Source organism: Oncorhynchus clarkii, chromosome 10, assembly GCF_045791955.1.
Source record: "Oncorhynchus clarkii lewisi isolate Uvic-CL-2024 chromosome 10, UVic_Ocla_1.0, whole genome shotgun sequence".
Lineage (NCBI taxonomy): Eukaryota > Metazoa > Chordata > Actinopteri > Salmoniformes > Salmonidae > Oncorhynchus > Oncorhynchus clarkii.
Window position 1 is genome coordinate 47,146,558 of NC_092156.1, and position 26,561 is coordinate 47,173,118.

Consider the following 26,561-nt stretch of genomic DNA (forward strand, 5'->3'; position numbering starts at 1 on the left):
AGTAGGCACCTGGAAATGCAAATGCGCTACGCTAAATGCTAAATGTACTCGTTAAAACTCAAACGTTCATTAAAATACACATGCAGGGTATTGAATTAAAGCTACACTCGCTGTGAATCTAGCCAACAAGTCAGATTTTTAAAATGCTTTTCGGCCAAAGCATGAGAAGCTATTATCTGATAGCATGCAACACCCCAAAATGCCTGAAGGCGACGTAAACAAAATAATTAGCGTAGCCGGCACTACACAAAAACGCTGAAATAAAATATAAAACATTCATTACCTTTGATGATATTCTTTGTTGGCACTCCTATATGTCCCATAAACATCACAAATTGGTCTTTTTCCCGATTAAATCCGTCCATGAATGCCCAAAATATCCATTTGTATAGCCTGTCTGCATCAGGAAAAAAGCTCTCTTCCAACACGCAACGTCATGTTTAAAAATTATATAAGTTGCCTATATACTTTGACAAAACACTTCAACCTACTTTTATAACCCAACTTTAGGTATTTGTAAACGTTAATAAGCGATCAAATTGATCACTGGGCGATCTGTATTCAATAGCAGCTACACAAGAAAACAGTGTCCATTTTTCAATCTTCCAAAATTGATTGAGGTAGGCTGGATGGAATGACGGATCTATTGGTAATGTCTCAAAGGATTTTTGTCAATGAAAATGACGTTTTTGGCGACATCGTGTGGAAGCTGTAGGAATTGCATCCGTCTCCATATTAAATTTGGTTTCCTTTAAACAGTCCATGAAAGGGGCGCATGGATACTTTTTTCAGATTTCAGTGACCAGTTTTTCTTGCACTTTTCGATGAAACGCACGCTCTGTTATAGTCACAGCCGTGATTTGACCAGTTTTAGAAACTTCAGAGTGTTTTCTATCCACACATACTAATCATATGCATATACTATATTCCTGGCATGAGTAGCAGGACGCTGAAATGTTGCGCGATTTTTAACAGAATGTTCGAAAAAGGAGGGGGTAGGATGAAGAGGTTTTAAGTGTCAAAGAAAATAATAAAAGCACAAACCAAAAAATATACAAAATATAGTTACCACACCTTAATCATCTAATTATATACACTTCTACAGTGTTGGCAAATTACACTATCATGCCATTTTGTCAAATGTCATATCTAGGGCGATCCTACTTAGCAGTGTGTTGTTTAGGTAACTACCCTAAGTTGCTAACTACATGACAAGGCTACAGTTGTAAGGCACTAGCTTCGGACAGTCTACAGGGGGGACCTATGGACCTCTGGTGAGAAACGGTTGATTAATGTAGCTGTAGAGGTAAAGGGGCTTCAGGGTCTATTTTCTACTTTACCAAGACTGGTATTTTGCTCGGACCCTTAAGTGATCCTAGTATTGTGCATGTGCATTTATGCTTGCACAAACACACAAGGGTAAGAAAACCAAGTATCCTGGTAGGCTGCAACCTGGGCAGATTGAGTCTGACGTCATCAGATCATTTCCATGTCAATGACCTTGTGTCAGTAGGAATCGGTGCCGACCTCAAGCCATATGCCAAGGGGCCCTGTAGTGGTTTTACTACAAGTCAATGTGTCTTACGCCATTGTAGTGGCGATAGGTATGACTTTCATAGCCATGTTATCCACGGGGGCCATGTTATCACTGAACCGGTCATATGCGGTGTGATCATGGTTCATGACTTCTAATAACTTTCCTCCTGATTGGAGGGTTATTTGTATTAGCCGCATGTGTGTTAACCATCAGAAGACTGTTTTGGAGATTCCCTTTTCCCAATCTGAGTGACTACTAACTCATCTGTCGCTGTTATCAAGGGCAATTCGACTTGTTCGAGGTCAATTCGACTCAAGGTCTCTAACCTTCTTACTGACTGTGGCTGGACTGACTGTTGATGGCATTGGTACTGGTACCCAAAGGGGACCAGCTATCCTACAGATTTATTCCATAATGTTATCCTACCGGAACACATGATTAGAGCATTTTACTAGTTGCATTGTAGTTGAGACTACGCATGGCAAGGAATGATTATTGTTACCCCATTTTTTTTCGGTGGGGGGGGGGGTTGCTGATTGAATTTGATGAGATATCGTAATGAGGGGTATCGAAATGTATTTTTCCCAAGGGATCCTGTCAACAGATACTCCTGATGGATGACTGTGTTGCAGCCAGCGTTAGGAGAAGACAGTGTGGTCAGTGGAGAATGGCATGGTTACTTGTGACCACAATTGGTTGTTTTTCCAATCCATCCGTCTGTCCCGAGTAGCAGGTGTTCAGTTTCGAGGCTGGTATTATATTTTATTTATTTCACCTTTATTTAACCGGGTAGGCCAGTTGAAAACAAGTTCTCATTTACAACTGCGACCTGGCCAAGAAAAAGCGAAGCAGTGCGACAAAAACAACGACACAGATGTTACACATGGGACAAAGAAACGTACAGTCAATAACACAATAGAAAAATCTGTATACAGTGTGTGCAAATTAAGTAAGGAGGTAAGGCAATAAATAGGCCAATAGTGGCGAGGTAATTACAATTTAGCAGCATACAGTTGCTAAACTGTGGAACCCTTTGTTACCATTGTGTGGGTTGGGTGCAGGAACGTAGCGGCCAGGTTGATTGTATCGGTATTCGCTTCGCTGGTGACGTTCTTTATAGTTATTTTGACCGCGGTGGTTATTGGTACCGTGGTATCATGGTGGATACCATTGTTGTGCTTCATCTCTCACCACTCCTATCCCCGATGACGCACCCTCTCACTGGAGTGAGTGCTATTTTGGAGGGCGTCTGTCGCTTGTGGCATTGTGATCTAACTTTCTCAGCCATTCTGCATAGTTTGGGTTTGCGTCGCTGCTGAGGTCAGCGATCAATCTTTCCGTGGGTGAGGGTTCAATTATTAGCAGGGGAATGGGGGTGGGGGGGCACCCCCTCTGATAGCTTGCTATCTGGGAATTAAACTTTAATTAACCTGAAAGCATTGCTGTATCTAGGTTAAGATTTACAAGTTTAAAAGGCCTCATTTGTTGGAACAAATTAATTTGGTCCTTATCCGAATGAGCAACCTGGTAAAAAGGTTTGTTTGGCAATTTAACTTCCTTGATAAATCGAATGGGACAACGATATCCAATCAGTTGAGATTGGTTGGATATTGTAAAGTTTAACCAGTTGTTATAGATGTGAGAAGACATTTTGCCCTCACATTGGATTGCTGCTGATTCTGAAAAATTGCTGCTGATTCTTCACCACAAGGGGTCCCTTACCCCTGAAAGCTGAATCACCCGGGATTCCAGCAAAGGTAGGACTTCTGTCAACCAATGCGTGGGATTTTCCGCTGTAAACAAAGGAGAAGGACTTTTCTCTGTTAGCTTAGCTTCGAATGCAAATCTAGCCGAGTGATAATAACCAAACAAATATATCTTCTCAAATTTCCTTAATCGGCTGACCCGTATGTCTTAGCTCTGGAAATGAATAATTCACCCTACACAATCTGACCCTTTGTCAGGTATACAACACCGGAGTCAATCTCTCCCTGCTAACTGGGTTGCATGTGCAGGAAGCACACACCACTCAACGACAATCCTGCCTACTGCTCTTTTGGGTGTAACGTAAATTGCTACACAGTTCCTGTAGACTGAATTCAACAGTGGGGCCTAATTTTGTCTTAGATGCATCACATGGGGCACCAATATGTCATGACTTGACTTTGACATCAATCTGAAGACTGTGTTATTTATCTAATTACCTAACTATGTTTAATTGTTGACCGATTTAAATTAATCATGTAACAATTAACCGTTAGCATCTGGGGCACCACGAGAGCGGTTCTTTAAAGAGTTACCATCTCCTGAATTAAACTCTAAAATGTCTTTACCTATCACATCTATAAACAGTCAACTTATTAATCTTAACCTCGTATCATATCATCGGTCTGAACAGTCCTTTTATCTTCAAAAAAAACAGAGCCTTACTTATTATTCAGTACTACACAAATTAGTTCAATGTTTTACTTACTAGCTAATTAAATAATAAACCTATACACTTAATACGTTAAAAACAGGTCCCTAGCAGAATGACAACAACGTGGCTGCTTGTTACAAAAGACATGGAGAGGGAGGGAGAGAAGGGGACATAGACATTTAACATTGGTACTCTCAGAAACTACTCTCACCGACAGTGACCATATACTTTGCACACGAACTGCCGCCCGCTTTGAGTAAGAAATCATGAATGTATTTACGTGAAATGCCTTGGTTCACCGGATCTCTTTCGGGGGACAGGGCCGCCTTGGGAAGGGAGTTGGGTTCACAAGGGTTCCAACAAGTCTTCTACTGTTGTTCTTCTCTGTAGTTGTCCAGTATCCGGTGACTTGTCGTGTAGTCAGAACTACAGAGTTTATTTTCCTTCCCTTTCCTTTTTGAAGATGCTTCTTTGAAGATAGGCTAGCCAAGCGTGTCGATGGTTCCCAGTGGGGTGATGAGAGTAGCATAATACGATGGTTTGAGCAGAGTAGTATAATGGTCCTCCTTAACTTCTTGACGCTACCCATCCCTTTAGCGGGATAATTGTCATCAACAACTGCTGAATTGCATAGCGCCACATTCAAATAATATTAATACAAATATTTATATTAATTAAATCACAAGTGCAATATAGCAAAACACAGCTTAGCCTTTTGTTAATCCACCTGTCGTGTCAGATTTTGAAAATATGCTTTACAGCGAAAGCAATCCAAGCGTTTGTGTAAGTTTATCGATTGCTCGACAAAACATTATGAACACCTAGCATCAAGTAGCTTGGTCACGAAAATCAGAAAAGCAATCAAATGAATCGTTTACCTTTGATCTTCGGATTATCCAAAATACCTCCGTTTGTTTGGCGCGTTATGTTCAGAAATCCACAGGAAAGAGCGGTCACGAAAACGCAGACAAATTCCAAATAGTATCCGTAATGTCCACAGAAACATGTCAAACGTTTTTTATAATCAATCCTCAGGTTGTTTTTAAAATATATAATCGATAATATATCAACCGCAACTGTCTTTTGCAGTAGGAGAGGGAAAGGCAATGGCTGCCCAAACTCTGCGCCAACAAAACGCTGCTGGCACCCGGCCATACAATGACGCAATGTTATCTTTCTCGCTCATTTCTCTAAATAAAAGCCTAAAACTATGTCTAAAGACTGTTGGCACCTTGAGGAAGCAATAGGAAAAGGAATCTGGTTGATATCCCTTTAAATGGAGCAAAGGCAGGCTATGGAACATGGAGTATTCAAAATAGAAGCCACTTCCTGGTTTGATTTTCCTCAGGGAGGTAAGTTCAGACCACTTTAAACTTGCAGCTGCAGCTTGACGTTTTTCTGGTCTGCTATGTTCATTTCTTTACTCATCATTTACACAGTTTGTTAGAACTGGACAGTCATGACAACGTATTGGGTAGACCTGATGTACCCATAATACTGTTGCATGGAGAGAAAAAAAACAGATGTTGTGCTATTGAAAATCCACCTAGTGTGTAATGGAGCTGTTTAGCCCTTAGGGAGCAGGGGAGTCGGGACAGAGATAAATGTTGGGATTATTGGAGATAGTGACATGTGAAAACAACCCCTCTTTGCCAAGAGATTTGTGGAACAAAAAGTTAAATGTCAAGCTAAAGGATCATTTGATTTGATCAGTTGAGGACCGACAAAAAAAAGCTTGGCTTACGAGAAAGTGAAGAGCTGGAACCCTTCCTAGAGTAAATTATCTGAACCCAACTGACTGCTAGATTATTACTCAATTGAAATTAGCCTCCCCCCAGCTGTGACCGATTATGGTACTTAGTTAGCATGCAGTGCTAAAGGCTAGTGATTTGGGATTGTTGGAAGGTTATGTCCATTCGCTGTTGTAGCCATCGAATTTACATATTTGTATGTTGATTATTTAGTTTAGCAGCTTGTTGTAAAGTTGTTGCTTAACTTAATTATCCAACAGGGTTGTTTGGCACATGAGAGATGGAGAGCCCTGGAGTTGGGGCATTAAGTATCATGCACACAAGTTGGTCCACCATGTTGCACTAATCTTGGCCAGCTGCCCACCTTCCCCACGCCCAGTGGTGTAAAGTAACTAGTACTACTTAAGTAGTTTTCTGAGGTATCTGTACTTTACTATTCATATTTTTTTGACAGATTTGACTTTTGCTCCACCACATTCTTAAAGAAAATATACATTTTTTTCCTCCATACATTTACTTGAGTCATTTTCTATTAAGGTATCTTTACTTCTACTAATGTATGACAGCTAACTACTTTATCCACCACTGCCCACACCTCAATGAGCCTGGCCTCTCTACAGCAGCCAGCACGCTCTGCGCTCGCTCTCTCTGTCATCTGCCCTGTCTATGGAGCTGAATGGGCTACACTGGCAGAGTCGCCTTAGCACTGTCCATGGTGCTGAATGGGCTACACTGGCAGAGTCGCGTTAGCACTGTCCATGGTGCTGAATGGGCTAAACGGGCACTGTCGTGTTACCACTGTCCATGGTGCTGAATGGGCGACACTGGCTGAGTCGTGTTAGCACTGTCTATGGTGCTGAAAGGACGCGTTCCTGTCCGAATAGATCCCGTCATTGTAAGATCTGGCAGAAGTCTGCAATGTAGTCGGGCAGGAACTCAACCATAGACTGGCTGAGCCCTATGAGTGCTGTCCTTGGGGCTGAAAGTAACACTATTGTTGTTACAGAATCTTAGCTGTGTATCTCTTGGCTCTTTTTGAGTTGTCAGTTGTAGGGGCAGAAGGTAGCTTAGCGGTTAGAGCATTGGGCCAGTAACCGAAAGGTCACTAGCTCGAATTCCTGAGCCTCAAGGTGAAAAATATGTCTATGTGCCCTCGAGCAAGGCACTTAAGCATAATTTGCTCCAGGGGCATTGTACTACTATAGCTGACCCAATAGTAAGTACATAGCATACACCGGATAGGTGCAGTGAACATACACTGGAAGAGTGTATAAAATGGTGCAGTGAAATGCACCGGATAAGTGCATTTCACTGCACCTATCCTGTGTGTGTTAGACATGTTTATTCTATGTGGTCAACAAAATTTCCTGATAAGAGGATTAGTAGAAATTCATATAGCCCTCATGGCCCAGTGCGAGTTCCAACCATTCAATAGCTTGTTAGTGAGGCAGATTGGTGAATGCAGGGTGCTGCTCCAACACTGAGCCTCCTGCCCACATCCGAGTGTTTGTGCTACTGTGTCTGTGACTGGTGAGCAGCTGCCAAAGGCAGTGTTCCTCCTATGGGAAATCAGCTTTTTATCAGTGTGTTGCCCTGGGACAGATGTGACATGATTAAAAGCAGAGGGAGGATCTATGACAAGGCGGTGCGAGGTGTAATAATTGACAACCACACCTGTTCCTGAAAGAGGGGACTCCAGCCATGTGGGAAGGCTTACTCTTTGAATCTATTACAAGTTGTGGGATGTTCAAATGATTGAATGTTTAGAGGGTAGTGCTTACGTCCTAGTACATCACTGGGGCCTGCAATCCAGGACCTCTATACCAGGTGGTGTCAGAGGAAGGCCCTAAAAATGGTCAAATACTCTAGCCACCCTAGTCATAGACGGTTCTCTCTGCTACTGCACAGCAAGTAGTACCAGAGTGCCAAGTCTAGGTCCAAAATACTTTTTAACAGCCTCTACCCCCAAGCCATAACACTGAACAGCTAATCAAATGGCTACCCAGACTATTTGCATTTTTTTTGACATCATGATGCCCATATCATGCATTGTGCAGAAAAGTGCAGAAATATTGTGTTGCTTTCTGCCATGTTAAACAAGATATACTGAAAAGATACAAATACACGTGGTTGTTTTATTTCTGCTCTTTTGTAATGGACATGATACAGTATGTCTTTGTTTTTGTTAGCTGGCTTGAAAGTGCACCCTGCATGCCCTCATGTCGTCAGAGATAATGAAAACAAGGTAGAATTTGAAAATCGATGTAGGTCTTTACACGTGGAAGGTGGAAATAGCCACCCCCTAAACCATGTGCAGCTATTCCTTCTATCACATATCAATATCACCGATCTCAGATACCTCAGTATTTTTTATTTACATGGGCATCTATTTCCTGGTTCACAGTGCACAGATGCAGTCTCTTTAGAGTGGGGGATAGAGAGGGATGAGGAGAAGAGGGAGAAAAAAAATGACTGCTGTGATGTTCCCTGCAGTCCCATCACAGCAGCCCTGATGTCACGTGTGGTTCAGGTTGGAGCAGGTTGTAATAGGACAGGGCCTTGGGGTGACCTGGCAGAAAGGCACTATATGGGGTGGCATCCGACCGTCGCATGGATCTTTGTCTCACAGCGAGATCTCAGCAGGGACCTTGTAACCGAGTCACGATTCATTCATTGGTCTCCATCTCCTATATTCATTGGAAAGAATAACAACATCTGTGACCCACCGTCTCATGTTCCGACATTTTAAATGGTGTTTTGTACATTGGATAAAAGTACAGACCCAGAGCTTCAAAATGGCATAGCATGCACTGTAGTTGCAGGAAACATGGGGAAGTAATGCCGCTTTAAAAGTTGATGAACGTATAATCCCATTTAGGAGATAAAGGAATGCTAACATTGTGCCATTTTCACACTTACTCTACATTAATCCTTGGGAAACATATTTGGAAAATGAATACTGTCACCAAATTGCCTAAATTGTTTCTCTGAACATTTATCTCAGAAAGTGACCCCATTGGGCAAACCATTTACAGTATTACATTGTGTTACGGTTTTCTTCGGTGGAAGGAGAGTCGGACCAAAATGCAGCGTGGTAATTTTGATACATGTTTAATTAACGAATAAACACGATCATACAAAAACAAGAAACGGACCGTGAAAACCTATACAGCCTATCTGGTGACAACAAACACAGAGACAGGAACAATCACCCACGAAACACTCAAAGAATATGACTGACTAAATATGGCTCCCAATCAGAGACAACAATAATCACCTGCCTCTGATTGAGAACCAATTCAGACAGCCATAGACTTTGCTAGAGAACCCCACTAAACCACAATCCCAATACCTACGAAAACCCCAAGACAAAACACACCACATAAATAAACCCATGTCACACCCTGGCCTGACCAAAATAATAAAGAAAACACAAAATACTTCGACCAGGGCGTGACACATTGCCTATTGTTGTATACTAAAGATAACCTTTCACATTGAACAGCTACAGTGCTGTTCTTTATTGACTCATTCACACCCTCTGAAGCCTTAGACCCACCCATCTCTTAAAGAATTCACATTGGAACACGTGAATGTGGCCATGTGATAAAGCAGTGAGGTAGAGCTTTAAAAAAAAACAAAGAAAAGATAAACAATAAAATACTTCATTAACTTAAGTGCTAAAGGTAGTAGCCTACAATTAGAAACAAACCAAACCATATCTAGACCCTATATCATAAGATCCTTTGAGTAACTTTTGGTTCAGGTCAGCCAGGTCATGTTCAGGTTGTTGTGTCTTTACTATCATTAAACTGAGTAGACTTAGTTTTTTATCAAAGATTCTCTGTAATTAGTTACTGGATTAAACTGAATAATCATGTAACTGTAATTAACTAGGAAGTTGGGGCACCAAGGAAATTATTCAGATTACAAAGTTATAATTTCCCAATATAACCTTTCAGATATTTTCATATCTGATCAATAGTCTTCTGATGAATGATTTATTTACTTTACCTCACGTTAGTCTCATTCCAAACGTCATAAATTGTTGGTTATCTGCATGAACCCAGTCTTCACTATGAGTCATCCATACATCAATTGTCTTAAATAATTGATTTATTACAAACTAAGTAATTCATAGAAATGCATAAACAAACAAACAGTAAATATGTGGTTACATGAAATGATAGAATGTGCCCTAGTGGGCTGACCCGACATGGAGGCTTGTTTGACAAAAGGGAGGTTTTACCAAGAAGTCACTACAGTTAATTAATTGTTAATTATAACAATTAAAATGCTAATCCTTTACACATGAACGCTCACTCATTCGGGAACAATTGCAACCAATATATATATATATTTACGCTCAGTGTGTCTTCTTAATCGCTGGTGAAAAGTCTTTCTTTTGTAGAATTGTCCGTCCCTCTCTCTCTCTGTCTTGGTTAGAGGGGATAGTTCAAAGTGACATTCGTTATAGAATGGATGTTTCGGCGGTTGTCGTTCTTCGCGTTCAATGATACCGAATTCCTAGCTGCAGACTAGTAAGTAGTATCAAAGACTAGTTCTTATTCTGTCGGTATCGATAGTTTAAGAGTTTAACCACGTGGTATGGTTAAAAGATTCTACAACCTTTGTCCTCCCATAATGGTGATAATTTCTCAAAGTTTGGTTTTATTCGGAATGGCAGAAGAGGGCTGTCCCAGGATGTCTGACCCTAACTGGGCTCAGGGGCAGTCCTGTGATTTAGTTAAAATCAAAAGGGAATTGTATTTTTCTTCATTAAACAGTCCAAAATCATATTACCCAATTATACAAACAGTATCATACTCACTCATTCATCTTATACAACAATTAGATGTAAACCTCATATCTGAGGCTATTATATAAACAGCGTTATGGTAATGTGCCACACCGTCTCTCTTGAGCTTCCCAAGTTGTAACAAACGGACCAGTTCGTAGCTGGATTCTTCACCGATCTTTTATACTTTCTCCGGAACATGAAATGTGTTCGTACCTCGAGTTCTGTAAGGTGGAAGCAATTCCTTTGTGCTCCATGAAAATTTCACTCTCTATACTGTGTGACCATGAGGCAAGGTTTTCCTTAGGAATTTACGACCTCACTCTGCCCACAGCAGTCTGGTTGTAGAAGCAGAGAGCGGGGGATGGTGCTCACTGTTCTCAAAGAGGGCAACGCCATGTCAAGGTCATGTGCCTGAAAGCGTATTTCTGTCCTACTCTTCGGAGCAAGACATGTTATGTCCATAGCCTTTTCATTGCAAAAGTCCTGATCTTCTTAAAAATATATGTTCGCTTTGTCCAGTCCGGGGGATGCTTTCACATCTCTGGAAGGAAGTCAACATTGCACAGCAGCTGACCTGGTTCCATCTGAGTGGAAGCTCCTTGGCCACAACAACACCAGGCTCCAGATAATTCAAACTGTAAAGGAGGAAAGCAGAGAAAAAAATAGACAAGACATTAAAACCTTGCATACCAGCAATAACATTCATTGACCCCCAAGTCCAGGCAATAAGTAAAAGTACAAAGATAAAATACCCGAAGTATTGCTTGTTCACCATTCGTCATCTCCTTGTACTGGTGACGGAGAGCAGGTTTATGCTGAAAGGCAAATTCCAGAAAAATATGATAAAACATGAATTAATTCATGTCCTATAGTTGTTATTGCTTGGTGACTGCTACAGCTGTACTAAAATGCCCTGCACACACTTAACCTGATTCCATCCCAACAATATCAATGCAGACACAAGATAACTAGCTAGATTTAGCAAACATTTATCTTCGTAATTACCAGCCGGCTAGATTACCAGCTGGACATGCAAAAAAACAACCTTAAAATCTATATTGTCTAATGTCATATCTAGGCCTTTCCTAATTTGTGGGGTGTTGCTTAGGGTACTATCCTAAGTTGATAACTATATGAAGTCTACAGCTGTAAGGCACTAGTTTTGGGCAGTCTACAGGGATGACTTATGGACTTCTGAGAAGAAAACTGGTGAGTGCTATAGCTACCCAAAATAAATGTTCAACTTTACTAAGGCTGGTATTTTGCTCGGACCCTTAAGTGATCCTAGCATACATCCTAATTGGATGTTCTGTTGTGCATGTGCGTTTATGCTTACGCAAGCGCACATGTCAAGGGAAGGAAACCAAGTATCCTGGCAGATTACAACTTCTTCAGAATGAGTCTGACGTAGTCAGGTTATTTTCAGGTCAATGTCTGGAGGTCAGTCAGAATTGGTGTCGAGTGAGTCTGTAGTAGTTTTACTACCAGTCACTGTCTTCCACTATTGTAGTGGAGGTAGGATTGAAGAAGTATACTTCATAGCCATGTTATCCAACGTCATGACAGTATGTTTGTTTATTCCATGTGTAACTCTGTGTTGTTGTATTTGTCGAACTGCTTTGCTTTATCTTGGCCAGGTCGCATTTGTAAATGAGATCTTGTTCTCAACTAGCCTACCTGGTTAAATAAAGGTGAAATAAAAAATTAAAAAATAACCACAGACAGAAGGGGTAACCCAGACACGTCACAGGGGCTATAAAGCTGAAGCATCCTTTTAGAGCATTTTCTCACCACCAAATATGGTAGTGAGAGGAAGTCCAGTCGTGGGTAGTGGGACAGGATGGAACTACAGTGGGTGAATTTGGGCCGACATTCTGCTAATTTTGTCATCGAGGAAACATCTGATCTCAAAACATTTCTCTGTTCCCAAAACTAAAAACTGTTACGAACACAGTGCGCTTTTTATAGACTTGATACTTTGCCACAGTTGTTTTTAAATTGCGTAGTTTAGAAGGAGTGCAAGGTCGAACTAAGTTTGTCCACTTCACAGAGGAGGCACTCCCAAATGGAAATATGCAAATACATGCCATAAAGACGCCAATAGGACGCCCAGTCAACCAATCATGGCTAGGCAAGATTCTGTATTTTCTCTGTGTCTAAATAGTTGAGAATTCACATTTTATTTATATTTACAGATGACATCTGAGTTTGTTATTAAGGCACATGTAAGTTCACATGTTCAAGAAGGCATTTCTGAAACCCAAAAAATGCATTTTGACTTTTTAAAATGTTTTTTTTTTTTTTTACGTTCAAATGCCTACTGGGAGGTAGTGAAATGCGATATACGCCCAGTTTTCTATAAAGGCTCACATTTTAGACATGCCTCCCCTTCAGGCTCACACTATGATTGCTCTACTTTATCCTTTGAAACTGGCCCAAATGTTACGATCAGGATATGGGCCATCTGTGCTGTGTGTGCCATGGAGCAGAAGAGTAGCTGCAGGTAGGAACATGAAACTGCACCCAGACAGAGTGGTTGGTCGGTGGGTCTTTATGTTCCAGACGGTGGGCAGCCAGAGGCCTGGGAAATGCCCCCACAAGCGCCAATGTCGTTGTCACAACAGCAGGGTGGAAGGCTAACAATGGCCTCTCCTGACAGAACCTGCCAGACCATGTTAATGCCCAAACACAGTGTTTGGGGAAAAAATACCCTGGAAGGCTTGGCCTTTATTTACCAGAACAGGGAAAGATGCTGCCCTAAGTTGGCTGTCAAACAGGTGTTGTAGAGCACGTTGACTGTGTGGTGCTATTGAGTCAGCAGAGCGACTCAATATGTTTACGGACATATTCAATTACTCCCGATCCCAGCCTGCTGTCCCCCACATGCTTCAAGATGGCCACCATTGTTCCTTTACCCAGGAAGGCAAAGATAACTGAACAAAATGACTACCGCCCGGTAGCACTCACTTCTGTCATCATGAAGTGCTTTGAGAGACGAGTCAAGGATCATATCACCTCCACCTTACCGGCCACCCTACACCCACTTCAATTTGCATACCGCCCTAACAGGTCCACAGACAATGCAATCGCCATCACACTGCTCACTGCCCTATCCCATTTGGACAAGAGGAATACCTATGTAAGAATGATGTTCATTGACTACAGCTTAGCATTCAACACCATTGTACCCTCCAAGCTCATCGTCAAGCCGGAGGCCTTGGGCCTCAACCCGGCCCTGTGCAATTGGGTCCTGGACTTTCTGACGGCCACCCCCAGGTGGTGAAGGTAGGAAACAACATCTCCACCTCAACACTGGGGCCCCACTGTGTTCTCAGCCCACTCCTGTACTCCCTGTTCACCCACGACTGCGTGGCCATGCACGCCTCCAACTCAATCATCAAGTTTGCAGACGACACAACAGTAGTGTGCACTCGGAGTGTGGTGTCAGGAAAACAACCTCTCACTCAGCGTCAACAAAAAGGAGATGATCGTGGACTTCAGGAAACAGCAGAGGGAGCACCCCCCTACCCACATTGATGGGACAGCAGTGGAGAAAGTGGAAAGTTTTAAGTTCCTCAGCGTACACATCAACGACAAACTGAAATGGTCCACACACACAGACAGCGACAGCGCCTCTTCAACCTCAGGAGGCTGAAGAAACTCGTCACCCAAACCCTGACTAACCTTTACACATTCACAATCGAGAGCATCCTGTTGGACTGTATCACAGCCTGGTACAGCAACTGAAGGGCCTTGCGGCTGAGGGTGGAGCGTTCTGCACAACGCAAACTACCTGACCTCCATTACATCTATAGCACCCGATGTCACAGGAAGGCAAAAAAAGATTGTCAAAGACAACAACCACCCGAGCCACTGCCTGTTCACACCGCTACCATCCAGAAGGCGAGGTCAGTACAGGTGCATCAAAGCTGGGACCGAGAGACTGAAGAACAGCTTCTATCTCAAGGCCATCAGACTGCTAATCAGCAATCACTAACTCAGAGAGGCAGCTGCCTACATGGAGACCCAATCACTGGCCACTTTAACAAATGGATCACTAGTCACTTTAAACAATTCCACTTTAAATAATGTCACTTTAATAATGTTTACATATCTTACATTACTCATATCACATGTATATACTGTATTTTATACCATCTATTGCACCTTTCCTATGCCGCTCGGCCATCGCTCATCCATATACTAATATGTACATATTCTCATTCCCCCTTTTTAGATTTGTGTGTATTATGTAGTTGTTGGGGAATTGTTAGATTACATGTTAGATATTACTGCACTGTCGGAACCAGAAGCACAAGCATTTTGCTACACCCGCATTAACATCGGCTAACCAGGTGTATGTGACCAATATAATTTGATTTGAGAGAGAGAGAGAGAACAGGCCATAATGTGATCAAGAAGGACAAATGGACTTGCTCAGCTCCTCGTCTCTGGCCCGGCCCTAGAGCCACAGCCACTCAATGATTTATGGCTGTCCTATCCGGAGCTGGGGGCTGGCTGGGGCTGACTTAGGTCCAGAGAGCCCCATGGCTGCTTTATGAATTCTACATGGCATGCCTCAAGGGCAATGAGAATTTAGCCTTGGGCGAGACTGCAAAATAGCACTGCTATGCACGGGGGGAATGTCAAAGAGAAATAAGCAAAGGTGACTTTCAAGCTTTTCAATATACCAAATATGGCAATATTGCTGGGGATGTTAAAAACTCTGCTAATCTACCCAAGTCCTGTCTGATGTCTAACATCCCTTTTTGGTGCATGCATACTGTACTATTCCAAGTTATCAAGGAATCATCACTGTCGTATATCCGTTATGTTTTAGCATGGTTGTTTCTCTAATGTAGAAATTAGTTCTTTGAAACAGAACCTAGTTCATTGGTTTGAATTCATATTCATTTCCAATATGCAAGCAGACTTCCATTTACTCGTTTTTCAGGTGAGAATTGCATTCCTTCGTGGAGTAAGTGTGTACTGTAGCTCCCTTTAAATCCATTGCAAGACATGTTTTCTGAAAACAGAGGCTTCACAGTGGCACTTTTAACATAGTATAATGTATTTGGGCTTCTAATATGGTATTTGTGGGCATTTGCATTTGGTTGGGAGGACAGTGAAGACTGAAATCTAAGTGATTCATCTCGATTCACTCATCTGAATATGAATAGCTTCGTGAAAAAAAAGTGAGGAGCAGTTGTGTCTGCAGCCCTAGCCCTGAGGCCATGGGAAACTCAAGTCACTGCAATATTCACAAAGACCACAATTTGAAGGGACCAAAGGCCTTTCTTTGCCTTGCGGCAGCCCACCGATGTGCAGGGACTGGTGGGATGGCACTCTACCTCCAGGCCAGATTAGTCAAGATGGTTCTTTAGGCTCTTATAGGGATTTGTCAGATATTACAGTCCTACAGCGCTGATGGTTCTGCTCTCTCTACTGTTACTACTGCTGATAACAACAGCCAGCAATTGCCTGGCTTCAACGTGGACTCTAAATCAGTGAGAATAAAGGACACAGAGGCTTAAAAGGGGTTCGAGCTGACACTACTTGTCCAGATTCTGGTTTATAAAGACCAGGAGAACCATCAGAAGGATAGAGAGAAGTCTGGTGTGGACCTGCTTTGTCTGTGACTGGACCGCTGCTGGCAAGACAGGAGCAGACTGGATTGAAATCACTCCCCTTATTTGAAGAACATGAGATAGTCCACTCTACACTATGCATCAAACAGAGGAACATGATGTTCATGTTAAGATGTACTGTGGTCCCTCCTATGCACACGGAAACACACTAAAGTGGGCCTACGCTCTCATAGCTTTGCTCTTAATGTACACCACCCACCACATCCCCTGGCCTCGGTCAGCACCATTCAGTAGCAGAGTGGCGGTGTGGAGTGAGTATAACTGTTGTTCTTAGCTATGTTTCATGTTCCCCAGTCACAGTGGTAAATAACAGAGTGACTACATTTTAAATAGTTGCAAAGTTGCATCCACCCAGTTCCCCCTGCAATGTGAACTAAAGTGCACTGGGAGCAGGCTGAACACACAGGTGTTGGCGACAGCATGGCAAATTATAGGAACATAACCCAGGTGGTGGCAAGGGGACAATAGCTCACACTGAGCAGCTGGGCCAGTGACCGTGTCCATGGCCTAAGAGTGGGAGACACCCTGAGCCTGCTCTTTATTCACAGCTTACATGGGCATGCCTTTGACTGGTGCAGGCAGCCGTTCAACAGGCAAGCTAATTTATGGCGCCGCGTGGGGTTGAGCCGGAGGGCAGTAAATACTGGAGAAGAACATGTCCTTTCCCTCACCTTTCCTAATAGCCAAGTACTCTGCCTTTCCATGTAACCTGTACATACCCCAGCCCACACCCTCGCTCCCCAGCCCAGGTCCCTGCTGCACCAGGAGAAATGTCACCCTGTAATTCCATGAAAATAACTGATGGGGTCAGTGAACGTCACACTTGGTGATTGTAAAATGGGATCTTTCAGCATGAGAAATGTGGAGTGCACAGTAGGGGCTCTCCTTATCTTGAAACACTGGGCTCCGATACATTTCCCCTACTGCACTGTGGATTCAGGAGAAATCACAGGGCTTAATGTGAGGAATGCAGACTGAAGGAGTTTGCTCTTGACCCCAAACGGAACTGCTGTCTCCAAGGAAATGGAGGAGCTAGCTTCTGCACCAACTGTTGGTGGTTGGTGGTAGTCTAGCGATCAAGAGTTTTGGACCAGTAACCGAAAGGTCGCTGGTTCGAATCTCCAAGCCGACTAGGTGAAACATCTGTTGATGTCCCTTTGAGCAAGACACTTAGCCCCAATTGCTCCTGTAAGTCACTCTGCATAAGAGTGTCTGCTAAATGACAAAAAAAATTAAAAAATAATTATACTGAACAAAAAATATAAACGCAAAATGCAACAATTTCAGTTGTTAAAGGAAATAAGTCAATTGAAATAAATAAATGAGTCCCTAATCTATGGATTTCACATGATTGGGATGGGGTGCCGCCATGGGTGGGCCTGGGAGGGCTCCTCACCCACTGGGGAGCCAGGCCCAGCCAATCAGACTGAGTTTTTCCCCACTAAAGGGCTTTATTACAGACATACAGTGCATTCGGAAAGTACTTTGTTGAAGCACCTTTCACAGTGATTACAGTCTTCTTGGGTATGATGCTACAAAGCTTGGTACACCTGTATTTGGGGAGTTTCTTCCATTCTTCTCTCCAGATCCTCTCAAGCTTTGTTAGGTTGGATGGGGAGTGTCGCTGCACAGCTATTTTCAGGTCTCTCCAGAGATGTTCGATCGGGTTCAAGTCTGGGCTCTGACTGGGTCACTCAAGGACATTCAGAGACTTGTCCTGAAGCCACTCCTGCGTTGTCTTGGCTGTGTGCTTAGGGTCGTTGTTCTCTTGGAAGGTGAACATTCGCCCGAGTCTGAGGTTCTGTACTTTGCTCCGTTCATCTTTCTCTCGATCCTGACTAGTCTCCCAGTCCCAGCCACTGTAAAAACATCCACACAGCATGATGCTGTCACCACCATGCTTCACCGTAGGTATGGTGCCAGGTTTTCTCCAGAAGTGACGCTTGGCATGCCAAAGAGTTAAATATTGGTTTCATCAGATCAGAGAATCTTGTTTCTCATGGTCTGAGAGTCCTTTAGATGCCTTTTGTCAAACTCCAAGCAGGCTGTAATGTGCCTTGTACTGATGAGTGGCTTCCATCTGGCCACTCTACCATAAAGGCCTGATTGGTGGAGTGCTGCAGAGATGGTTGTCCTTCTGGAAGATTCTCCCATCTCCACAGAGGAGCTCTGTCAGAATGACCATCAGGTTCTTGGTCACCTCCCTGACCAAGGCCCTTCTCCCCCGATTGCTCAGTTTGGCCAGGTGGCCAGCTCTAGAAAGTGTCTTGGTGGTTCCAAACTTCTTCCATTTAAGATTGGAGTCCACTGTGTTCTTGGGGACCTTCAATGCTGTAGAAATGTTTTGGTACCCTCCCCAGATCTGTGCCTCGACACAATCCTGTCTCTGAGCTCTACAGACAATTCCTTTGACCTCATGGCTTGGTTTTTGCTCTGACATGCACTGTCAACTGTGGGACCTTATATAGACAGGTGTGTGCCTTTCCAAATCATGTCCAATCAATTGAATTTAACACAGGTGGACTCCAAACAAGTTGTAGAAACATCTCAAAGATGATCAATGTAAACAGGATGCACCTGAGCTCAATTTTGAGCAAAGGATCTGAATATTTATATAAGGTATTTCTGCTTTTTATTTGTAATAATTAAAAACCTCTTTTCACTTTGTCATTATGGGATATTGTGTGTAGATTGATAAGAATTTTTTTTATTTAATCCATTTTCGAATAAGGCTGTAACGTAACAAAATTTGGAAAAAGTTAAGGGGTCTGAATACCTTCTGAATGCACTGTAAATACTCCTCAGTTTCATCAGCTGTCTGGGTGGCTGGTCTCAGAGGATCCCGCAGGTGAAGAAGCCGGATTGGAGGTCCTGGGCTGACATGGTTACACGTGGTCTGCGGTTGTGAGGCCGGTTGGACGTACTGCCAAATTCTCTAAAACGACTTTGGAGGCAGCTTATTTTAGAGAAATTAACATTAAATTCTCTGGCAACCGCTCTGGTGGACATTCCTGGAGTCAGCGGGCCAATTGCACACTCCCTCAATACTTGTGACATCTGTGGTAATGTGTTGTGTGACAAAACTCCACATTTTAGAGTAGCCTTTTATTATCCCCAGTACAAGGTGCACCTGTGTCATGATCTTGCTGTTTAATCAGCTTCTTGATATTCCACACCTGTCAGGTGAATGGATTATCTTGGCAAAGGAGTATAAAAGTCTAATATTTACCTATGGGGAATAGGCAGCAGAGGACACACTGACGGGGTTCTCCAAGGTTCTGTCAGTTCAGAACACTGATGTAATGGATCGGTGCTACATCTGTGCAAATCCCATACTTTGTTAATAAAAAAGATAAGTCATCAAATAACTAGACAAGATTTTAACTAGATAACCGATAACAGATGACCATCATCACACTGCAGTGTATGGATGGACAGGATATTACATAGTATCATTTCCTGGTGGCTGTAATGCTCCTCTAACTTTGTCCTCATTTATCCTGAGGAAGTGACGGTTGAGGTGACCCAGAGTGGTGAGAGGTTCCATATTCTCTCATCGTCGGTGACAACCTTTTGGCAGTTTGACCTTTCAGATGTCTACACTGAAGGATCGACTGGTTTCTGTTCTGCTCATCAAATGGCTGTGTGGGAATCAATTCCCGAGCTACCTGCTTAAAAACCTGGCGGTTGCTTTTCATCTTCATGAAGACACAATACCACATCCCAAATTACTGACAGTACCAAATGATGTGTGAAGTAAGCTTGGTTGTCACCCTGTAGATTGGGATGGAATATTGTTGAAGCTGTCAGACCGCTGGTCTGGTCTTCAGGGAGGTGAGTCTGCTCTCACACTGCCACATTACCACTGTGACCTTGTAGTCCCATCACAGGGGCTACAGACGTGCAAAGCCCGCTCGGGCACAGAGCGCCCGCACGCGCGGTAGTGAATGGGCTCCCCAGCCCAGTTTCCTAGCTGAGGTTAGACTGAGGCAGTGACTTTGGCCTGTTATGGAGATTCCAGGTGTGAGAGAAGACGCAGTGAGAGGGATGGGTAAGGTCATTTCTGGTAGACGAGTACCAGCAGGGTCGTGTCTTTAGTGAGCCACATCAGGGAGCCTGATGCAGACCGCAGAGGGAAGCGTGTGGTGAATAGAACGGATAGAGATGCACTAGTCTAATATACTGCCCATGTCACAGAGGATAACTCTGGGCTGCTCAACCAAGGGTACTTCCAGCCCTGCAGCTCTGTAACAACAAAAACAATACCAATGTCTTTACTCATCAGTAGTACAGCAGCTGCCACTATTTTCAACACATTTTTAGATTTGGGAATTTCTCGCTTGCATTTTCACTTCAGACACCCCAAGTCAAACATCTCTTCTGTTTCTTCTATCTCCAGGAACAAGGAAAGATTGGCGTGATCTTCAACGTGGGGACAGACGACATCACCATTGATGAGCCGGCTGTCATAGTTAGCGATGGCAAGTACCATGTTGTGCGCTTCACACGCAGTGGTGGCAACGCCACCCTCCAGGTGGACAACCAGCCGGTCGAGCGCTACCCACCAGGTAAGGCATGGAGCAGGACACTTTGAAATGGGTGGGATGAGTGGGAGCGCCAGATAAGTATACATTAAAAGAAAGAGGGAGAGAGTGTGAGAGAGAGAGATACCCAGGCTGTATTTTAACAACACAGACAAGGAGGAAGGTGCACGGTGATTCCAGCTCAAGCCATCAAACAGAAAATATCACATCAATTCAGGGACAGTTGTTGGATGCTCTTGGCAAGCAAGTCCAAATGGAATTGGAAGTTTGCCTTCTGCCATAGAGTAAATTGATTTGTTTTCTTCAGCACGCCCCAGCATTCAGTTTTGATATGTGCCATTTCACTATTCTATCTATTCAGAGCACTTTATGGAGTCACCACATGGTGGGCAGAGATAACTACTGCATAAACAATCTAATAACAATCTGAAATGGACACACTTCCCTCAAGCTGCCTTGCCGAGTACATCTAGCAGAGGATGGATTCGGATTCTTCGTAGTAATTGTAGCAGCCAGCTTGGCCGGTGGCAGAGTGGATGCTGAGAATGGGATCTTCGCACAGCCTCAGAGCAATGAAGGAACCCTCAGCCAAATCTCAGCTTTCGTTTTATCCCCCCCCCCCCCTGCCTGTAAAATTAGCTTTTATATGAGAGCACTGATGATGTGTGTGTGGCGTGAAAAAGGGAGGAGGAAGAGGTGTGTGGCTCTCAAGTGGCGCAGCGGTCTAAGACACTGGATCTCAGTGCAAGAGGAGTCACTACAAACCCTGGTTTGAATCCAGGCTGTGTCACATCCGGCCGTGATTGGGAGTCCCGTAGGGCGGTGCACAATTGGCCCAGAGTCGTCCGGTATAGGCCGTCATTGTAAATAAGAATTTGTTCTTAGCTGACATGCCTAGTTGAAATTAAGGTTAAAAAATAATATTCTGTCGTCTGCTCCTTGTCCCTTCACCTTCTGTCTCTCCTCCATGCAATCTGACAAATCAAATCCAAAACATTTTTTACATTGCATCCTTATGATTCATGTAGTATCTAATGATCTGTTTCTTTTCCACTCACACTGGCCAAACTAACAATAAGAATTATCCAAAATGTGTCAATGATTTTCTAGATTGTAATTGATAGGGGCAGTTCAGCTATTCTCTAACTACTTTAGTAAAGGTATTGTTCTCAATGACAGAGAACTCTCTCCATCTCCACTTTCCTGATATTCAATACATGATCTGACATAACAAGTCGTGTCTAGTCAGACAATCAGTTGTATACCCATATTTGGCACAGGCATTTTGTTGTACTGTATCTTCAAGGTAGGTTAAGAGCACCAGGGTAAGATTAGGTTACTATGCTACCGCAGGTGTTTGGTTCCAGTACAGTCAAGTGGAGTGCTGCTCAAGGCTAGTTTTACCAAGGTTCTTTTTATTTTATAATGGCTGCTTCATCCACTCTAGCACTCCACCAATGGGGCACTAACCCAGTCAGTAATTGGCCCAATCATAACATTACTGTAACCGTATGTGAAAGGAGTAGAGCAGTGGAAATGAGGGCTTTGAGCTAGATGAGAACTGTCACAGAGAAAGTTCAGATGCCATTGTGGTCCTTCTTTTGGTTCGTTATTTCATTTTGAGTCTGATACAAGGCGTGTCATCCACAGTCACACAGACAAGGGAGAAAATGAATTATCTCATTAAAGCAATGCCTAGTAGGAGATAGAGTCATATCCCATACCTTGGGAGCCTTTAATTTGTTCACAATAGAATGTCCTCAATAGGGCCTACCGAGTGGCGCAGTGGTCTAAGGTGTCACTACAGACCCGGGTTCGATCCCAAGCTGTGTCAAAGCTGGCTTTGATCGGAAGACCCATGAGGCGGCGTACAATTAGCCCAGCATCATCCGGGTTCGGGGAGTGTTTGGCAGGCTGGGATGGCCCTATCCCATTTCCTTGTGGCAGGCTGGGCGCCTGCAAGCTGACCTCAGTCACCAGTTGGATGATGTTTCCTCCGACACATTGGTGTGGCTGGCTTCCGGGTTAAGCAAGCAGTGTGTCAAGAAGCAGTGCAGCTTGGGAGGGTCGTCCTTCGGGAAAACACATGGCTCTCAACCTTCGCCTCTCCCGAGTCCGTAGAGGAGTTGCAGCGATAGGACAAGACTGTAACTACCAATTGGGGAGAAAAGGGGCTAAAAGTTGAAAGAAATATATGTCTTCCACAAATAAATACTAATCTTATATCTGTAAAGTTAATCACGCTTAACAGACTGTTTTATACTGTATACATAAAGTATATCTGTTCAGAGTAAATAACAACAATTGATTGAAATGTCTGTGTATAACATTTTGATGATATCATGAATCCCTTTCGTCAAGAATAAAGAACCCTGCTAGGCTATTTCCCTTAACAGACGCCATCGCCCTTCCATTGACATGATAACAACCAGAATATGTCTTCTTGACATTTACTCATGCTTCTAAATGGTTATCTTTTGAATGCATGCATTGTTGCTTTCTTGCTGTTTTCTACCAATTACAGTTCAATCTCTTCTTCTATTTTGTATGCATTTAAGCCCTGATGCTTTGCTAAAAATGTCATAATTACACCAATCCCCCTAAATGATCCAGCTCAGTATGTTATAAATAGAAATAAACACCATTCTAACTAATGTACCATTTGTTACTGTCCCTTAACTAAATACCACTAAGTAAAGCACAAGTTTCTTTTAACCTGAAGCTGGGTTAAAATTGATAACTTGCTAAATGTGTTAGCTATGATGCCCTGTCTCTAACCTTGTGATCTTTCAACTTCCAGACTTTAACCTCTAATCTGTCTCTCCAAATTCTTTGAAGGGAACTTTGATAATGAGCGCCTGGTTATTGCTAGACAAAGAATCCCATACCGACTTGGTCGGGTAGTTGACGAGTGGCTACTCGACAAAGGTAAACCGAAAAAAATGAATGAATCCATTAAACAGTTACTAAATCCAGTTAAATCCCTCTGTCTAAATCCCTGTAAGAGGTGCAGTGCCAAGAGGCAAAGGATCAAATGCTGTTACCTATGTACGGTATAGAGCTACACGTTGGGTATGTTTGGACTGAAATTGACTGTGGATCGTAGTGACTAGGATGGGAACCTAGATATATATCCTCCAACAGCCACCTCGGGCATTTCGAGTAACGTACCCCGGCTCATTTAGTACCATTCTAAAAAATATATATATACCAAATGGGTAACAGTACATCTACCAGGTATTCTTTGCAATCCCCAAGACCATTTGGGAATGCTGCACCTCTTCAGAGATTTTTAAATTAATGAACTAAACGTAACCCCTGACTAACCCTCCGACAACGTCCCTCCAATTATTGTGTTTAATTAGATGCTGCTGATTTTCTTACCTTGTTGTTATCTGTTTATTCTTCTTGTGACAGAAACATATTTAAAGTGATAACTAACCTGTTAAACAACTGGGATAATTAGCTGGTAATGGAACATAGAGCATTTCATCTAATGTTTGTGGTTCTTGCAACAAGGTGTAAGTATCCACAATAAACCTTCCACTTGATTTCACATCCTGGTCCCTCTAAATTCTCTAGTCATGTATAGTCCACGCTGTGGTTGACTGACCATGCTAAAACCCACGCACTAACGTGACCCCACTAAACACCACTATACTCTCCCTGCTATAACTCCAGATGACTTCCCTGCGTCCCTGGCAACCATGTCACAGACATTCAGGGACAAAGGGGCTGAGACCCTGACAGACCTCTAGGTTACTGTCACTGCAACACTCAGCTACATAGTTCATTAGAATTCTCCTGAGATTGGCACACGACATTACCCTCTCTCGACATGCTGAACTCACTGGGTGACGTAACAGGGACCGTGCTTACCAATGCTGCTGTCAGTGGTGGAGTTAGATAACCCGAGGGAGGAAGGGAGGGGGAAAACACTTCCCTTCCACCAGAGGTAGTCAGTCCACTCAGTACAGTGGGTCCCAGATGAGCAACGCTGATTGGTCCGTCAGCTTATGACTGAGAGGATGAAGGGGAAATGCCCTGTCCCTGGCTGTCCTTCAATTAAGGGAAACAACTCCCTGTGCTTAATGGAGGAAAGCAATGTGCTTACAATTTCCCATGACACTCTTTTCTCACATTACTCCATGTAAACACACTGATAGTGAAATGTAAGTCAAATTATACGCATTGTTGTGCCATCTTCCCCTCTCGCAAACACTTAACTGATTTGAAAAGCACATTTGTTTGGACCCTGTGACCAGGATTGAGCCAATTCACTAACTCAATTGAAGATTGAAAATACTTGACCAATATAACATTCAAACTAACCACATCTTACCCTCAGAATATATTGGGCCAATATATGTGACCAGTACGATGACTAAATATACAAACCAGACCACTGACATTGAGTTGAACATTTCAGACAAGCTTTTAACATATACTTCCATCATTTAACTTGTTGTGCTGAGTTCCAAATCTGTTGCCAAGGCCCTTCTGGGTATCTAGAACGGTATAACTCATACTGTAATTGGATGTCCGCCTGTTTGTGTCTCTCTCCTTTCTCTCCATTTCTATCTTTCGACCTCGATTCCTCTTCCTCCTCTTCCTTTACCTCACTACAGGACGACAGCTGACTATCTTCAACAGCCAGGCAGCGATAAAGATCGGGGGTCAGGATAAGGGCCGGCCGTTCCAGGGCCAGATCTCTGGCCTCTACTATAATGGCCTGCAGGTGCTGACGCTGGCGGCAGAGAATGACCCCAGTGTCCAGGCTGAGGGGAACCTGAGGCTGGTGGGAGACTCCCTGTCTGTGCTGACCACTGAGACCACCTCCACCACCCCACTGGCAGCCTCCGACATGTCCACCACCATCATGGAGACCACCACCACCATGGCCACCACCACCACCCGCAGGCAACGCTCACCCAGCATGAGGGAGAGCATCTCCCAGGTCAGAGGGAAGGCCGGGTGGGGGCATGCGAGGCAGGGTACTAGAGCCATGTTGAACGTTATTAGTGACCAATGGTGCGTTAGGTGATGTAATGATGACTGCTAACTAAGACTAGCCATTTTAATCAGTATGTTAACTGTCCCTCATTCAGTAATCCTGGTTTTAACATTGTACTATAAGGAGCTGTACGTATGGTGTTTTCCTAATGTTAGAGGTGACTGTGACAAGGACTGTGGTTGAGCTCGTGTTAGGACTGAAGGCATTAGACAGACAGCATAAGTAACCATTTAGATGGGAAGGTTTTGCGAAGGGACTCCGCCAGACAGGCAATATGTCCATTATCAGGAGGTTGGCTGCGTGAGACAGACACTCCATCTACATTATAGCTCATTTAGCCACTCACCAGGCAGACAAATCCAAACAACCCTTAAAGAGCACTTTCACAGGACCAATCTCCCTCTCTCTCTCTCTCTCTCTCTCTCTCTCTCTCTCTCTCTCTTTCTCTCTCTCTCTCTCTCTCTCAATTCCTTTGCACATTTTCAACATAACCATGCTGGCATGTCTCTGCCAATAAGAGGCTGTAATTACTCATTAAAACCAAGAGCTTTCAAGAAGGGAGCACAGACAAAGCACTGGACCTAGACACGTCTTTGAACATACGTTAGCTCTCAATTGGAAGTGTTTTCCTGGTTTGTTGGGGGAAATTAATGAATGTATGATGCCTTTTCAATGTCATGGTCAGAGTGCACACCAGATAAAAAACTATCAGACCCTGTGGAAGTCATTGTGCTGTTTTTAAAACTCCCTCAGCAGCGTGATGCACTCTTTTCTTCTTCTTCTTTTCAGCTACAAAGCTGTAAATCCCCCAAAAGCTACATTTACAGTTTTTTTTTTTTTAGCAGAC

The 26,561-nt window shown here is 43.3% G+C and overlaps 1 protein-coding gene across 2 annotated transcripts in view; it reads left to right on the forward strand.

Annotated features, from left to right (window-relative positions):
* Nucleotides 1-26,561, forward strand: part of LOC139418651 (neurexin-2-like) — a 329,179-nt gene that overhangs the window by 292,245 nt on the left and 10,373 nt on the right. Inside the window, exons 20-22 of one of the 2 annotated variants that reach the window (XM_071168271.1) lie at nucleotides 20,556-20,724; nucleotides 23,539-23,628; nucleotides 25,329-25,636. In XM_071168271.1, the coding sequence (XP_071024372.1) occupies nucleotides 20,556-20,724; nucleotides 23,539-23,628; nucleotides 25,329-25,636 (567 nt within the window). The remainder of the gene's footprint in view (nucleotides 1-20,555; nucleotides 20,725-23,538; nucleotides 23,629-25,328; nucleotides 25,637-26,561) is intronic. The other variant, XM_071168270.1, reaches the window with a different exon arrangement.